Genomic DNA, 19,106 nt, shown 5'->3' on the forward strand with positions numbered 1-19,106 from the left:
AGACCGTGTGAGATACTCCCTCTACATACAGGGGTTTGAATCAGGGATTTGAAATACAGCCATTTTGTGCAAAGATATATTTACTTCAGGCCTACAGTGGTTCAGGCCCTGTGAGATGCTCCCTCTACATACAGGGGTTTGAATCAGGGATTTGAAATACAGCCATCTGAAATACAGCCATTTTGTGCAAAGATATATTTACTTCAGGCCTACAGTGGTACAGACCGTGTGAGATACCCCCTCTACATACAGGAGTTTGAATCAGGGATTTGAAATACAGCCATTTGAAATACAGCTATTTTGTGCAAAGATATACTTACTACAGACCTACACTGGTTCAGGCCCTGTGAGGATCTCCCTCTACATACAGAGGTTTGATTAAAGAATTTGAAATATAGCCATTTGAAATACAGCCATTTTGTGCAAAGATATATTTACTTCAGGCTTACATTGGTTCAGACTGTGTAAGAGACCCCCTCTACATACAGGGGTTTGAATCATGCATTTGAAATACAGCCATTTGAAATACAGCCATTTTGTGCAAAGATATATTTACTTCAGGCCTACACTGGTTCAGACCGTGTGAGATACTCCCTACATACAGGGGTTTGAATCAGGCATTTGAAATACAGCCATTTAAAATACAGCCATTTTGGGCAAAGATATATTTTCTTCAGGCCTACACTGGTTCAGACCGTGTGAGATACCGCCCAACATTCAGGGGTTTGAATCAGGCATTAGAAATACAGCCATTTGAAATAAAGCCATTTTGGGCAAAGAAATATTTACTTCAGGCCTACAGGGGTTCAGACCGTGTGAGATACCCTCTCTACATACAGGGGTTTGAATCAGGGATTTAAAATATAGCCTTTTGAAATACAGTTATTTTGTGCAAAGATATATTTACTTAAGGCCTACACTGGTTCAGGCCCTGTGAGAAACTCCCTCTACATACAGGGGTTTGAATCAGGGATTTGAAATACAGCCATTTTGTGCAAAGATTTATTTACATTAGGCCTACACTGGTTCAGACCATGTGAGCTACTCCCTCTACATACAGGGGTTTGATTCAGGGATTTGAAATACACCCAATTAAAATACAGCCATTTTGTGCAGAGATATATTTACTTCAGGCCTACACTGGTTCAGACCGTGTGAGATACCCCCCTACATACAGGGTTTGAATCAGGGATTTAAAATATAGCTATTTGAAATACAGTTACGGTATTTTGTGCAAAGATATATTTACTTAAGGCCTACACTGGTTCAGGCCCTGTGAATTACCCCCTCTACATACAGGGGTTTGAATCAGGCTTTTGAAATACAGCCATTTAAAAAACAGCTATTTTGGGCAAAGAAATATTAAATTCAGGCCTACACTGGTTCAGACCGTGTGAGATACTCCCTCTACATACAGGGGTTTGATTCAAGGATTTGATATACAGCCATTTTAAATACAGCCAATTTGTGCAACGAAATATTTACTTCAGGCCTACACTGGTTCAGGCCCTGTGAGAAACTCCCTCTACATACAGGGGTTTGAATCAGGGATTTGAAATACAGCCATTTTGTGCAAAGATATATTTACTTCAGGCCTACACTGGTTCAGACCATGTGAGATACTCCCTCTACATACAGGGGTTTGATTCAGGGATTTTAAATATAGCCATTTAAAATACAGCCATTTTGTGCAGAGATATATTTACTTCAGGCCTACACTGGTTCAGACAGTGTGAGACACCCCCCTACATACAGGGTTTTAATCAGGCATTTGAAATACAGCTATTTAAAATACAGCCATTTTGGGCAAAGAAATATTTACTTCAGGCCTACAGTGGTACAGACCGTGTGAGATACCCCCCTACATATAGGGGTTTGAATCAGGCATTTGAAATACAGCCATTTGAAATACAGCCGATTTGGGCAAAGATATATTTACTTCAGGCCTACAGTGGTTTAGAACGTGTGAGATACCTCCCAACATACAGGGGTTTGAATCAGGCATTTTAAATACAGCCATTTTGTGCAAAGATATATTTCTTTATATTATTATTTTTTTTTATTGAACAACTTTATTATTATACAAAGAAATAACAGAAAGAGAAAAAAGGCAAACCAAGAAATGATCCTTACCATTTGGTATAATTTAAGCTAACTTCCTGTTATCCCCCAATACCATATTTTCCCCTCCCACCCCACCTCCCCCTTGCGATGCATCCAGTGTCCTCCCTCCCCCAAAGCCCCCATGGGGACGTGGGGGGAGAGAGGAATGGGGGAAAAGAGGAAAAGAGAGAAGGAGAGAAAGAGGAAAAGGAAGAAAAAAAAAGGGAAAGAGGAAGAACAACAAGGGGAGGGGGGCCTATCCAAACTTCCAAGCCTCCCATATCTTATTCCATTTCTCTAATCCTTCTCTCTGGTTATACAAAATTTGTTCGTAATTTTTAATCTTGATAACCAGATTTATCCAGTTATTTAACTTCGGGGGCTGGCGTGCAAACCAATTTCGACTGATCAGTAGTCTAGCCAGTAGTAATACTCTACCTAATAGAATCTTTTGATATTTGTGGGCTGTTAGTGCAGACAAATCGTTGAGTAGAAACAGTTGTGGATCAGGAGATATACATATTTTTAATTGTGAGTAAGAAGATATTTTTATGCCCTTCCAGTATGCTGACAGACCGGGACAAAGCCAGATCATATGGAGATAATCCGCTCCTATATTATCACAGCGGGGGCAATTAGAAGTATCTCTCAGTCCACATCTGTTCAACCAAACAGGGGTAACATAAAGTCTATGATAGATGTTGAACTGTGTTAGCACGTGATTAAAATAATGAGAAAGTACGTCAGAGTTAGTGAAAATAGTTCCCCATCCCACCGACTTTATGTTTGGGCAGTCCACCTCCCAGGCCCTTTGACCTGGTGATTGTGTATCAGAAAAACGTGACTTAATCAGTAGTTTATATATATTTGAAATCTTCATTTTTAGTGAGGTCTTCCCTACCCATTGATTTAATGGTGACAAAGTATCTATTTCCAATCGTGATTTATCTTCCAAACTAAAAAGTGCCTAGGCAACTGAAAATACCTAAACCATGACAGGTTCTGTAAACTATGTAATAATTCCGCAAATTTCTTAATTTCCCTATTCTTAACCACCTGTGTCAGGTATACAATCCCCTTTTTTTGCCAAAATTGATTGATTGCTATACTATCTAAAGACTGTAAATACTTATTATGCCAGAGAGGCGTAAAACTAAGTGATCCCTTTACCCCTAACCATCCTCTAGTGGTAGCCCATATTTTGAACAGTGATTTTATGGTTTTTTTGTAACCCCGATCCCAATCAACCATTAACCCAGACTCTAGAAACGTAAAAATGTTATTGTGCGTGGAGGCACTTATTAGATCAGTCAAAGATACACTATTTACCCACTCGTTGCACGTCCATAATTGAGCTGCCACGAAATAGCCTTTGAAGTATGGGAGATTTAAACCCCCACACTCCAGAGGCTTATATAAATGTTCTATTTTTAATCTCACTCTTTTCCTTCCCCAGATTAGCTCATTAATTATTCTTTCCAGAAGTTTAAAGTATTTATTATCTATCCAAATAGGTATATTTCTAAGGACATAGAGAAATTGAGGGAGAATTATCATCTTAAACCAGGGAGACTCGATCAGCTCTAGATAAGGGAAGTCGCAACCAGATCCCTACCTTTGCCCTGATTTTCGTTATTAATGGGATAAGGTTAAGTTCCAAAAGATTTTCAACCTTAGGGGATATCATCATGCCCAAATATTGAAAGGTGTCAACGACTTCTAGCTGGTTTAACAGGGGCTCTTTTTGCGGCAGATGGTCTAATGGCATCAGAGTTGTCTTTGACGAGTTTATATCTAAGCCTGATACCTCACCAAATAATTTAACCGATTGAATAATCCTTGAGGCATTTATTTCGGTATCCTCTATAAAAAAAGAACATCATCCGCATATAGGGAAATCCGATCTTCCTCTCTTAATGTTCCGAACCCTTTAATTTGAGGATCTTGCCTAATAGCCAACGCCAAAGGCTCGATGTACAGTACAGACCAAAAGTTTGGACACACCTTCTCATTCAAAGAGTTTTCTTTATTTTCATGACTATGAAAATTGTAGATTCACACTGAAGGCATCAAAACTATGAATTAACACATGTGGAATTATATACATAACAAACAAGTGTGAAAAAACTGAAAATATGTCATATTCTAGGTTCTTCAAAGTAGCCACCTTTTGCTTTGATTACTGCTTTGCACACTCTTGGCATTCTCTTGATGAGCTTCAAGAGGTAGACCCCTGAAATGGTTTTCACTTCACAGGTGTGCCCTGACAAGTTTAATAAGTGGGATTTCTTGCCTTATAAATGGGGTTGGGACCATCAGTTGCGTTGAGGAGAAGTCAGGTGGATACACAGCTGATAGTCCTACTGAATAGACTGTTAGAATTTGTATTATGGCAAGAAAAAAGCAGCTAAGTAAATAAAAACGAGTGGCCATGATTACTTTAAGAAATTAAGGTCAGTCAGTCAGCCGAAAAATTGGGAAAACTTTGAAAGTAAGAGCTATTTGACCATCAAGGAGAGTGATGGGGTGCTGCGCCAGATGACCTGGCCTCCACAGTCACCGGACCTGAACCCAATCGAGATGGTTTGGGGTGAGCTGGAACGCAGACTGAAGGCAAAAGGGACAACAAGTGCTAAGCATCTCTGGGAACTCCTTCAAGACTGTTGGAAAACCATTTCAGGGGTCTACCTCTTGAAGCTCATCAAGAGAATGCCAAGAGTGTGCAAAGCAGTAATCAAAGCAAAAGGTGGCTACTTTGAAGAACCTAGAATATGACATCTTTTCAGTTGTTTCACACTTGTTTGTTATGTATATAATTCCACATGTGTTAATTCATAGTTTTGATGCCTTCATAGTCATGAAAATAAAGAAAACTCTTTGAATGAGAAGGTGTGTCCAAACTTTTGGTCTGTACTGTATATATCGAATAGGAGAGGGGATAAGGGACAACCCTGTCGGGTACCTCGCTCTAAGTCGAAGCTAGGAGTAAGGCTCCCATTAAGGTTCAGTCTAGCTATGGGGTGTCTATACAGAGTTTTAATGATATTTATGAATCTCTCCCCAAAGCGCATCCTGAGCATGACCTTCCAAAGGAATCGCCACTCCACCCTGTCAAAGGCCTTAGAGGCCCCCTCTACATACAGGGGTTTGAATCAGGCATTTGAAATACAGCCAATTGAAATACAGCCATTTTGGGCAAAGATATATTTAGTTCAAGCCTACACTGGTTCAGACCGTGTGAGATACCCCCCTACACACAGGGGTTTGAATCAGACATTTGAAATACAACCATTTAAAATACAGCCATTTTGGGCAAATAAATATTTACTTCAGGCCTACAGTGGTTAAGACCATGTGAGATACCCCCCTACATACAGGGGTTTGAATCAGGCATTAGAAATACAGCCATTTGAAATACAGCCATTTTGGGCAAAGATATATTTACTTCAGGCCTAAACTGGTTCAGGCCCTGTGAGATACCCCCTCTACATACAGGGGTTTGAATCAGGCATTTGAAATACAGCCATTTAAAATACAGCTATTTTGCGCAAATAAATATTTACTTCCGGCCTACAGTGGTTCAGACCGTGTGAGATACCCCCTACATACAGGGGTTTGAATCAGGCATTTGAAATACAGCCATTTTGTGCAAAGATATATTTACTTCAGGCCTACACTGGTTCAGGCCCTGTGAGATACTCCCTCTACATACAGTGGTTTGATTCAGGCATTTGAAATACAGCCATTTGAAATACAGCCATTTTGTACAAAGATATATTTACTTCAGGCCTACACTGGTTCAGGCCCTGTGAGATACTCCCTCTACATACAGTGGTTTGATTCAGGGATTTGAAATACAGCCATTTGAAATACAGCCATTTTGTGCAAAGATATATTTACTTCAGGCCTACACTGGTTCAGACCGTGTGAGATAACCCCCTACATACAGGGGTTTGAATCAGGCATTTGAAATACAGCCATTTCATTTAGGCCTACACCGGTTCAGACCGTGTGAGATACACCATTTACATACTGTCATTCTATTCTACTATTAATTTAACATCCATTTAGGGCAAGATCATAAATTTGAAAAATATGAGGAGAGCGTCAAATAAGGGACATGGAATCAAGGTCATGCGAGTGACCGATGTAGTTCGGAGGAAAAGCCTGTGGTCACAGAGCCACCAGCACAGCAGAAGAGGGAGCAGGGTGCACAAGCGGAACGGCCATCCTCTAGACAGTACGCCTTCTACTGCCCACCGCAGCAAGGGACCGAGCACACCAAAGCCAGCTCCAAGGAGTTCCCTGGCGTGGCATTTCTTCAGACAATGTGCTGACGACAAGATACGAGTGGTTTGCACGCTGTGCAATCAGAGCCTAAAGCGAGGCATAAACGTTCTCAACCTGAGCACAACCTGCATGACCAGGCATTTAAGTGCAAAGCACGAGCTGCAGTGGAGTAGACACCTCAAAAACTAAGAAAGGTCTCTGCTCCTCCTGCTTTCTCTTCTGCTGCAGTCACGGCCTCTTCATCCACCTGTGGAGTGACAGTGCCACCTGGCACCCCACAAACAGAGGATCTGCCAGCAACACCAACACCTGGGTCACCAAGCATCTCCACAATGTCCCACGGAAGCGTTCAGCTCTCCATATCCAAAACGCTGGAGAGGAAGTACCCCCCTACCCTACCCACCCGCGATCCCTAGCCCTGAATTCCAGCATTTCTAAATGACTTGCCTTTGAAATGCTGTCATTCCGTCTGGTGGAGACGGATAGTTTTAAAGGCCTTATGACCGTGCCCAGCCGTTACTACTTTTCAAGGTGAGCCACCCCTTCCCTTCACAACCAAGTAGGGGACAAAATAAGGTGTGCACTGCGCAACGCCATCTGTGGCAAGGTGCACCTGACTACGGATGGTGGCTAAGCCTGAGGTGGATAGCAGTTTGGCGCATGTCCTTCCACCACCAAGGATTGCAGGGCGCTTCAGTTTGCCTCTTGTTGCTTCCTCCTCCTACTCTGCTTCCTCATCCTCTACCAGCTCCTCATCCGGTCAGAGTAACACCTTCACCACCAACTTCAGCACAGCCAGGGGTAAACAACAGCAGGCAGTTTTAAAACTTATCTGTTTGGGGGACAAACCCCACACCGCACAGGAGCTGTGGCCGGGCCTTGAACAACAGACCGATGAGTGTTTTGTTCCAGTCAGCCTCCAGCCCGGCCTGGTGGTGTTCGATAATGGGCGAAATCTCGTAGCAGCTCTGGGACTAGTCGGCTTGACGCACATCCCTTGCCTGGCGCATGTGCTGAATTTGGTGGTGCAGAGATTCCTTAAAAATTACCCCGACATGTCAGAGCTGCTGCATAAAGTGCGGGCCGTGTGTGCGCGCTTTTGGCGTTCTCACCCTGCTACTGCTCGCCTGTCAGCGCTGCAGCGTAACTGCGGCCTTCCCGCTCACTGCCTCATATGCGACGTGCCCACAAGGTGGCCAGACTGTGCGAGCAGCAGCAGGCCATAGTGGAGTTTCAGCTGCAGTCGCTGAGTCGCTCGGCGGAACAGCACCACTTCACCACCAATGACTGGGCCTCCATGCTAGACCTGTGTTCCTTGTTGTGCTGTTTCGAGTACTCCACCAACATGGCCAGTGCCGATAACGCCATTCTCAGCATTACTATCCCACTTCTATGCCTCCTTGAAAAAACGCTCCTGGCAATGATGGAAGAGGATGTGACACAGGAGGAGAAGAAGAGGGATCATTTTGTAGGGTTTCCGGCCAGTCATTCCCAAGTGGCTCTGAGGGGGGGTTCCTGTACCCACAAACCCAAGGTACACAATTGTCCAGCCAGGGCACAGTTCTGGAGGATGAGGAGGTGGAGGATGAGGAGGAGGAGATTGAGGAGATGGAGGAGGAGGAACCATGTTCACAACAGGGTCTCACCCAGACCAGCTCATGGCCATTACTGGTGCGTGGATGGGGAGATACAAAGGACACAGACGATACACCTCCCACAGAGGACAGCGTTTCGTTGCCTCTGGGCAGCCTGGCACACATGAGCGATTACATGCTGCAGGTGTCTCCGCAACGACCGCCGAGGTGCCCACATTCTAAATTGTGCTGATTACTGGGTGGCCACCTGCTGGATCCCCGTTACAAGGACAACGTACCGTCCTTAATTCCCTCACTGGAGCGTGATCGTAAGATGCGCGAGTACAAGCGCACGCTGCTAGACGCACTCGCTGGTAGACGCACTGCTGGTGGCATTCCCACCTGACAGTGGGGCACAGTGGAAGCACAAGTCGAAGGCAGAGGAACGAGGAGAGGTCGCCAACGCAGCTGAGGCACCGCCAGCACCTCAGAAGGGCAGGGTTACCATGGTCGAAATGTGGAAAAGCTTTGTCAGCACACCCACAACAACCAGCACCACAAGCTGATATGGAACGTCTTAGCATGGAGGCAGCATTTCACCAACATGGTGGAGCAGTATGTGTGCACACGCCTACACGTACTGAATGACGGGGTCTGCCCCCTTCAACTTCTGGGTCTCCAAATTGGGCACATGGCCTGAGCTTGCCCTTTACGCCGTGGAGGTGCTGGCCTGCCCTGCAGCCAGTGTATTATCTGAATGGTGTTTTAGCACGGCAGGGGGCGTTATCACAGACAAGCGCAGCCGCCTGTCCACAGCCACGTTCATTAAAATGAACTAGGCATGGATCCCTCAGGACTTGTCCGTACCTTGTCCAGAATAGACATGTATGCCGGCATTAACCAGCCATTGTTATACTGCAGCGCCAATGCTCATGTTTGTATTTTGGATATTTCACACTCTTTTGAGTGTACCCTATTTTAAAAAATAAAATTAAAACCAAAACCTGTGTTGGCTACCTCTTCCTCCTCCACGCCGCTTCCATCTACACTGCTACGTCCACCGCCTCCTCAAACTCCTACTCCATATGGAACTCCACCTCATAAATAATTTTTTTTTTATTTTGTACGTGTTTTATTTTATATCATTTCACTACTTTGTCATTTACATTTTGGGTGTAATTCACAAATTTTTGGGTGTATAGTACCACTGCTATACCTAGTAGGCTGGTAATAAAAAAAAAAATTGTCAGTAACAATTTGGGGTGAAATTCACTATTTTTGGTGTATAGTACCACTGCTATACCTAGTAGACAGGTTAAAAAAAAAAAAAAAAAATAGTCAGTTACATTTTCCGGTGAAATTCACCAATTTTTGGGTGTGGATGTACAATTGCTATACCTAGTAAGACAAGTTTAAAAAAAATATAATTGTCAGTTAAATTTTATGGTGAAATTCACCAATTTTTGGGTGTAATATACCCCTCCTCTACCTAGTTTGACAGCTTTAATAAATTTCAATAATTTTTCTGTTACATTCTTGGGGTTGACAGTATACAATTTTAGACGTGAATAAACACCTGCTATGCATAGGTGACAGGGAATAAAATTTTATATATTATTCTGTAATTAAATGCACGCCACATCCTTTCATTCAATGCATAAACTTGAAAAGTTTTCACACTTTTTACGCTTTAATAATTTCTCCCATATTTTCAACTCTATAATTTTAAATTTGAAAAAATGAATCCTCCCTTGGATGTGTGGTCTCTTCTTTCTCACGCTCCCTCTCAGGCCTGGAACCCTGATTCCCCGCCACCCGTGATCACCATGGTAGGCGCATAAAAGAACATCGAAAGTTGATAGAGCAGATATCAAATTGATCGTGAACATCACGGGGACGTGCAACATGGTGGGGGGCAGTATTGTGCACACACCTACACGAACTGGACTGACAGGGGTCAGCCCCTGCAACTTCTGGGTCTCCAAATTGGGCACATGGCCTGAGCTTGCCCTTTACCCTTGGAGGTGCTGGCCTGCCCTGCATCCAGTTTAATGTCTGAACGTGTGTTTAGCATGACTGGAGGGGGTTATCACAGGTTATATTTCCCAATGGTTTGGGGTGTACTCTAATTAAAAAAAATATCTCCTCCTCAAACCGCCACTTCCACCCTACACCCACCACATCCACTGCCTCCTCAACCTCCTACTCCATATGGACCTGGTCCTCCTAGAGCAAGATTATTATTTTTGATTTTTATGTATTTTATGTTATTTTAAGTCATTTCTCTATCCCCATTTGTTTGCAGAGCACTTGCCATGCTCTTAACAACATTTTGACGCCATTTTGCAGCCCTCTAGCCCTTTCCATGACATTTTTTACAGCCATTTTAGTTCTCAAAAGTTCGGGTCCCCATTGACTTTCCAATAGGGTTCGGGGTCAAGTCGGGTCCCGAACTCAAACTTTTTTCTGAAGTTGGCTGAACCCGTTGAACCCGAACATCCGGATGTCCGCGTCGACTCTAATCTCTAATGTTAATAAAATCCCAATCAGACCTCAGATCAGACCCCCAATGTTAATAAGACATCAGATCAGACCATTAATTTAAACTATAACCCCCAAATCAGACCTCAGATCACAGCCCCAATGTGCATAAGATCCCCACAGTTACAAACTCAAATCAGAGACCAAATGATGTGCATAAGACCCCCTCATTTAGACCTCAGTTAAGACTGCACTGCAAACAAAATAAAAGAAATCAAAATTACCTCTTCTGCTCTGAACGCCATCGTTCCTGACATCCAACGCTGTTCCTGGTCCTTCCGGCTGCGCTATGCTGTGATCCGTCGTCGGACAGCATGAGGTCACAGAGCGCTGGGTGTCCTTACACTGTGCACAGGTCATGGCACATTGTGAGGAGCTTGCAGGAGATGACCAGGAATGCGGTGAGTACCGAGCCTGGGGAGCGCAGCATTCACCACTCTCCCGATCCTCCTGTACTAATGAGAGTTTCCATAACGGAAGAGCTCATTAGTATTCCCCCTTCCCCCCTATAAGGCACACTGACATTTTCCCACCAAAGAAAAAAATGTCTCTTATAGGGTGAGAAATACAGTAGATGAAAATTATTATTGGTAAGAGCAGCTAGATTATATGGAACTCTCTGTCGCTAGATTTTGTGATGGTTGATTCAATGAACGAGTTCAAGAAAGGCCTGGATGCCTGAAAGTAAAAATATTATAATTCAAATGATATTAATTTTTCCTCTCATATGGGGTAATTGGGGAATGCCTAATAGTTGTTTTTGCCATCCTCTGGACCAACACAGTAATAGGTTTGACTAATGGACTTGTGTCTTTTTTTCAACCTTATAAACTATGTAACTATGAAAAACAGTCAATATATTCCTAGATTTCCAGGAGGAATGACAAAACAATAGCTAAACCCAGAGTTCTAAGAAAATATGCTACAGCAATGTTTAAAAGAGAATGCAACTAATTATGAAAACATCCTGTCAAGTAATGGATACACTTGGTAGGATGCCCATTCTTGCCATACACCCTAGAATTTTAGATTGTTGGTAAGTGAAGCAAACAGATTGTTGGAGAGGATCTTTACGCTCAAGTCCACTTAATAGTGGGTTCATACATATTTCTTTTCTATGGCATGTTTGTGGCTTGTGCTGCAGTTTTTTAATACATGCTTTTTTGTGGGGAAAAAAATCCATTATTGAAGAGAACATTTTTTCCAATTGTGGTACGTGTCCATGGCATTTGGTCTAACCAAATTTACATGTTTAGGATCCCTTACACCTGTTTTATAGGTCAGTTTTACCACTTAAGGAACACTGTGGTGCCAATTTATTTATTTTTTTGTGACCGTGTTTATTTTATTCTGTAAGCTTTCATGCATGTTTTTATAGAATAATTCTAATTGCAGCTCTGATCTATATCAATAAGCAAGCCTTATGTCAGTTTTGAAATTGTAGATTGCAAGCAACATCAATCCTTCTGGCTTTGCAATTATGTACTGAGTTTAGTGTCTAATTACCTCTAAGTATTATATGTTGTAACATGTCTTGTAGCTTTATGTATTCCTGAAAACACTGATCATATAGTTATCTTACCTCTTGGCTGTGTATGTGCTGAAGTGATGCCCTTACATGTGGCTTACGGGTCCCCAACCGTGGAATAAAAAACACTTCACTGTGCGACTGTGCCAAAGAACCTTGAGGCATTGTAGAATCATCATCTGACACTGCTTTCTGTAAACGGAAGTACTGTGCAACATCTTTTACCTCTAGAGTTACTGGTAGGATTGGTGTATTCAGAGAATGGCTGGCAGCTGCAAAGACACACACACACACATATATATATATAAAGTTTATTTCGGTGAAATATGTCAAACATAGATAAACAGGGATAAGCATTTTAAATTTCAACACTGGATTCATTCTCACAAGACAGGTGTCTGGCAGCTGGTCTCTTCCCTCTCTCCCCATTGAAAACACAAGTTGAGCTAAGCGTGTATGTATGAGAGATATAAGACAGTTATTAAAGGTGTATGGGCACTTAATCAGCACATTTGACCAACAATATCTCTTTTTTCTAATTAACAATATTTATTGTTTGCAGGATACAAACACATTTGAAATCACATTGTCATGTATGCACAACAATAGAATAATGCTGAATGAATGCAAAGGTAGATAAATGCAATGTCAAAGAAGCATATGGTATAAAAAGACGCAATATAACATAACATGGGGAACAGCTAGCCATGTTCTTCCTTCTGGGATTTGCGTCCCACCTATCCCTTGGTTGAACTTGATGGACCTATGTCTGTTTTCCACTGTATTAACTATGAGACTATGTAACTATGTTGAGTCTAACTCACTTTTAGTTTTTTTTTATAATCATGAATAAAGCTTACGTCTTATACTGGTAATGGTTCTCTGCGACTCTTTGGACTGTAGTGACGCCAGTGCTACACCGAGATTCTCTGATTATGCTATAAATCAGACCTGTGATCAATGAGTCTAATACTGACCTGATGAAGGAGGTTTCCATCCTACAAAATATGTCTGCATAATAATAAAGAATCCTGGCAATTTCCTGCTTCTGTCCGGCACCGTTCAAGAAGTCCTTCTTGTTTTTTCCTCCACACATCATTATTGATTATAACAAGGTGAGCAACCTTCCATTGCACACCAAAATATTACATTAAATAGTTGTAATGAAGCAAGTACTTATAACTAGGGATGAGCGAACCCGAACTGTATAGTAAAAGTCCGGGTTCGGGTTCGGTGTTCGTCGTTTTCTTGGCGCTTTTTGAAAGGCTGCAAAGCAGCCAATCAACAAGCGTCATACTACTTGCCCCACGAGGCCATCACAGCCATGCCTACTATTGGCATGGCTGTGATTGGCCAGTGCAGCATGTGACCCAGCCTCTATTTAAGCTGGAGTCACGTAGCGCCGCACGTCACTCTGCTGTGCTTAGTGTAGGGAGAGGTTGCAGCTGCGACGTTAGGGCGAGATTAGGCAGTGATTAACTCCTCCAAAACACTTAAGTCAGTGATCAATCTACAGCTGTGGATCATTGAACTGCTGCTATTCAATTGCTCACTGTTTTTAGGCTGCCCAGAGCGTTTTTCAGTCACTTTTTTCTGGGGTGATCGGCGGCCATTTTGTGTCTTGTGGTGCGCCAGCACAAGCTGCCACCAAGTCCATTTAACCATCAATAGTGTGGTTATTTTTTTGCTATATCCTACATCAGGGGCAAGCTGTCACCAAGTCCATTTAACCATCAATAGTCTGGTTATTTTTTTGCTATATCCTACATCAGGGGCAAGCTGCTACCAAGTCTATTTAACCATCAATAGTGTGGTTATTTTTTGGCTATATCCTACATCAGGGGCAAGCTGCCACAAAGTCCATTTAACCATCAATAGTGTGGTTATTTTTTGGCTATATCCTACATCAGGGGCAAGCTGCCACCAAGTCCATTTAACCATCAATAGTGTGGTTATTTTTTGGCTATATCCTACATCAGGGGCAAGCTGCCACAAAGTCCATTTAACCATCAATAGTGTGGTTATTTTTGGGCTATATCCTACATCAGGGGCAAGCTGCCACCAAGTCCATTTAACCATCAATAGTGTGGTTATTTTTTGGCTATATCCTACATCAGGGGCAAGCTGCCACCAAGTCCATTTAACCATCAATAGTGTGGTTATTTTTTTTGCTATATCCTACATCAGGGGCAAGCTGCCACAAAGTCCATTTAACCATCAATAGTGTGGTTATTTTTTGGCTATATCCTACATCAGGGGCAAGCTGCCACCAAGTCCATTTAACCATCAAAAGTGTGGTTATTTTTTTGCTATATCCTACATCAGGGGCAAGCTGCCACCAAGTCCATTTAACTATCAATAGTGTGGTTATTTTTTTGCTATATCCTACATCAGGGGCAAGCTGTCACCAAGTCCATTTAACCATCAATAGTGTGGTTATTTTTTGGCTATATCCTACATCAGGGGCAAGCTGCCACCAAGTCCATTTAACCATCAATAGTGTGGTTATTTTTTGGCTATATCCTAAATCAGGGGCAAGCTGCCACCAAGTCCATTTAACCATCAATAGTGTGGTTATTTTTTGGCTATATCCTACATCAGGGGCAAGCTGCCACCAAGTCCATTTAATCATCAATAGTGTGGTTATTTTTTTGCTATATTCTACATCAGGGGCAAGCTGTCACCAAGTCCATTTAATCATCAATAGTGTGGTTATTTTTTGGCTATATCCTACATCAGGGGCAAGCTGCCACAAAGTCCATTTAACCATCAATAGTGTGGTTATTTTTTGGCTATATCCTACATCAGGGCAGCGTCACCAAGTCCATTTAACCATCAATAGCGTGGTTATTTTTTGCTATATCCTACATCAGGGGCAAGCGCCACCAAGTCCATTTAACCATCAATAGTGTGGTTATTTTTTGGCTATATCCTACATCAGGGGCAAGCTGCCACCAAGTCCATTTAACCATCAATAGTGTGGTTATTTTTTGGCTATATCCTACATCAGGGGCAAGCTGCCACCAAGTCCATTTAACCATCAATAGTGTGGTTATTTTTTGGCTATATCCTACATCAGGGGCAAGCTGCCACCAAGTCCATTTAACCATCAATAGTGGGGTTATTTTTTTGCTATATCCTACATCAGGGGCAAGCTGTCACCAAGTCCATTTAACCATCAATAGTGTGGTTATTTTTTGGCTATATCCTACATCAGGGCAAGCTGCCACCAAGTCCATTTAACCATCAATAGTGGTGGTTTTTTTTTTGCTATATCCTACATCAGGGGCAAGCTGCCATCAAGTCCATTAAACCATCAATAGTGTGGTTATTTTTTGCTATATCCCTACATCAGGGGCTTGGCTGTGCTTGCTATTTTATTGAGGGGTGAAATACAATTGCCAAAAATAGCAGTACCCTAAATCTGGTGTTTCAGCTGGTGGCCAGCCAATGTAATACTGTCCTGCTGTCTGGCAAAGGATTATTTTGTTCTGGGTTGAAATACAATTCCCAACTTAGCAATTTTCCTAAATTAGTGGTTTCTGCTGTATCAGGGCTACTTTAAATCTAATCATTAAAAGGGTATATTAGATTAAGGGTGCTGATAGGGTCATTCTAATAACTTCACACACACGCTACTGTGCATTTCCAAGTCTAAATTCTGTCTGTAAACGTATACCTGTCACCCAGCGCCTAAATAATAGGCCTCAAATTTTTATTCAGCTAAATCTGTGGTTATTGCTGTAGCTGGTCAAGTTATTTTGTGTCCGTCAAAGCACAGTTTTTGTTCTGGGTTGAAATACAATTTCCCAACTTAGCCAATTCCTAAATTAGTGGTTTCTGCTGTATCAGGGCCTACTTTAAATCTATCCATAAAAGGGTATATTAGATTCAAGGTGCTGATAGGGTCATTCTCAATAACTTCACACACACGCTACTGTGCATATCCAAGTCTAATTCTGTCCGTAAACGTATACCTGTCACCCAGCGCCTAAATAATAGGCCTCAAATTTATATTCAGCTAAATCTGTGGTTATTGCTGTAGCTGGTCAAGATATTTTGTGTCTGTCAAAGCACAGTTTTTGTTCTGGGTTGAAATACAATTCCCAACTTAGCAATTTCCTAAATTAGTTGTTTCTGCTGTATCAGGTCTACTTTAAATCTATCCATAAAAGGGTATATTAGATTCAAGGTGCTGATAGGGTCATTCTCAATAACTTCACACACACGCTATGCGGGATCAAGACTGGGTGGAAGACGATGCAGGGGACGATGAGGTCCTAGACCCCACATGGAATGAAGGTCGTGCCACTGACTTTCACAGTTCGGAGGAAGAGGCAGTGGTGAGACCGAGCCAACAGCGTAGCAAAAGAGGGAGCAGTGGGCAAAAGCAGAACACCCGCCCCCAAGAGACTCCGCCTGCTACTGACCGCCGCCATCTGGGACCGAGCACCCCAAAGGCAGCTTTAAGGAGTTCCCTGGCATGGCACTTCTTCAAACAATGTGCTGATGACAAGACCCGAGTGGTTTGCACGCTGTGCCATCAGAGCCTGAAGCGAGGCATTAACGTTCTGAACCTTAGCACAACCTGCATGACCAGGCACCTGCATGCAAAGCATGAACTGCAGTGGAGTAAACACCTTAAAAGCAAGGAACTCACTCAGGCTCCCCCTGCTACCTCTTCTGCTGCTGCCGCCTCGGCCTCTTCCTCCGCCTCTGAGGAACGTTGGCACCTGCCGCGCAGCAAACATGGGATGTACCACCAACACCACCACCTGCGTCACCAAGCATCTCAACCATGTCACACGGCAGCGTTCAGCTCTCCATCTCACAAACATTTGAGAGAAAGTGTAAATTTCCACCTAGCCACCCTCGATCCCTGGCCCTGAATGCCAGCATTTCTAAACTACTGGCCTATGAAATGCTGTCATTTAGGCTGGTGGACACAGACAGCTTCAAACAGCTCATGTCGCTTGCTGTCCCACAGTATGTTGTTCCCAGCCGGCACTACTTCTCCAAGAGAGCCGTGCCTTCCCTGCACAACCAAGTATCCGATAAAATCAAGTGTGCACTGCGCAACGCCATCTGTAGCAAGGTCCACCTAACCACAGATACGTGGACCAGTAAGCACGGCCAGGGACGCTATATCTCCCTAACTGCACACTGGGTAAATGTAGTGGCGGCTGGGCCCCAGGCGGAGAGCTGTTTGGCGCACGTCCTTCCGCCGCCAAGGATCGCAGGGCAACATTCTTTGCCTCCTGTCTCCTCCTCCTCCTACTCAGCTTCCTCCTCCTCTTCTTCCACCTGCTCATCCAGTCAGCCACACACCTTCACCACCAACTTCAGCACAGCCCGGGGTAAACGTCAGCAGGCCGTTCTGAAACTCATATGTTTGGGGGACAGGCCCCACACCGCACAGGAGTTGTGGGGGGGGTATAGAACAACAGACCGACGAGTGGTTGCTGCCGGTGAGCCTCAAGCCCGGCCTGGTGGTGTGCGATAATGGGCGAAATCTCGTTGCAGCTCTGGGACTAGCCGGTTTGACGCACATCCCTTGCCTGGCGCATGTGCTGAATTTGGTGGTGCAGAAGTTCATTCACAACTACCCCGACATGTCAGAGCTGCTGCATAAAGTGCCGGCCGTCTGTTCGCGCTTCCGGCGTTCACATCCTGCCGCTGCTCGCCTGTCTCCGCTGCAGCGTAACTTCGGCCTTCCCGCTCACCGCCTCATATGCGACATGCCCACCAGGTGGAACTCCACCTTGCACATGCTGGACAGACTGTGCGAGCAGCAGCAGGCCATAGTGCAGTTTCAGCTGCAGCACGCACGGGTCAGTCGCACTGCGGAACAGCACCACTTCACCACCAATGACTGGGCCTCCATGCGAGACCTGTGTGCCCTGTTGCGCTGTTTCGAGTACTCCACCAACATGGCCAGTGGCGATGACGCCGTTATCAGAGTTACAATACCACTTCTATGTCTCCATGAGAAAACACTTAGGGCGATGATGGAAGAGGAGGTGGCCCAGGAGGAGGAGGAGGAGGAGGAGGAAGAGGGGTCATTTTTAGCACTTTCAGGCCAGTCTCTTCGAAGTGACTCAGAGGGAGGTTTTTTGCAACAGCAGAGGCCAGGTACAAATGTGGCCAGACAGGGCCCACTACTGGAGGACGAGGAGGACGAGGATGAGGAGGAGGTGGAGGAGGATGAGGATGAAGCATGTTCACAGCGGGCTGGCACCCAACGCAGCTCGGGCCCATCACTGGTGCGTGGCTGGGGGGAAACATAGGACGATGACGATACGCCTCCCACAGAGGACAGCTTGTCCTTACCTCTGGGCAGCCTGGCACACATGAGCGACTACATGCTGCAGTGCCTGCGCAACGACAGCAGAGTTGCCCACATTTTAACGTGTGCGGACTACTGGGTTGCCACCCTGCTGGATCCACGGTACAAAGACAATGTGCCCACCTTACTTCCTGCACTGGAGCGTGATAGGAAGATGTGCGAGTACAAGCGCACGTTGGTAGACGCGCTACTGAGAGCATTCCCAAATGTCACAGGGGAACCAGTGGAAGCCCAAGGCGAAGGCAGAGGAGGAGCAAGAGGTCGCCAATGCAGCTGTGTCACGGCCAGCTCCTCTGAGGGCAGGGTTAGCATGGCAGAGATGTGGAAAAGTTTTGTCACCACGCCACAGCTAACTGCACCACCACCTGATACGGAACATGTTAGCAGGAGGCAACATTTCACTAACATGGTGGAACAGTACGTGTGCACGCCCCTCCACGTACTGACTGATGGTTCGGCCCCATTCAACTTCTGGGTCTCCAAATTGTCCACGTGGCCAGAGCTAGCCTTTTATGCCTTGGAGGTGCTGGCCTGCCCGGCGGCCAGCGTTTTGTCTGAACGTGTATTCAGCACGGCAGGGGGCGTCATTACAGACAAACGCAGCCGCCTGTCTACAGCCAATGTGGACAAGCTGACGTTCATAAAAATGAACCAGGCATGGATCCCACAGGACCTGTCCATCCCTTGTGCAGATTAGACATTAACTACCTCCCCTTAACCATAT

General features: G+C 44.3%; 1 protein-coding gene across 1 annotated transcript in view; it reads right to left on the bottom strand.

The window, feature by feature from the left end:
- The window catches only part of LOC121005627 (transmembrane protein 132A-like), a 779,862-nt gene that overhangs the window by 596,122 nt on the left and 164,634 nt on the right, over window positions 1-19,106 (bottom strand). Inside the window, exon 2 of the mRNA XM_040438401.1 lies at window positions 12,091-12,308. Within this exon, the coding sequence (XP_040294335.1) occupies window positions 12,091-12,308 (218 nt within the window). The remainder of the gene's footprint in view (window positions 1-12,090; window positions 12,309-19,106) is intronic.

Source organism: Bufo bufo, chromosome 6, assembly GCF_905171765.1.
Source record: "Bufo bufo chromosome 6, aBufBuf1.1, whole genome shotgun sequence".
Lineage (NCBI taxonomy): Eukaryota > Metazoa > Chordata > Amphibia > Anura > Bufonidae > Bufo > Bufo bufo.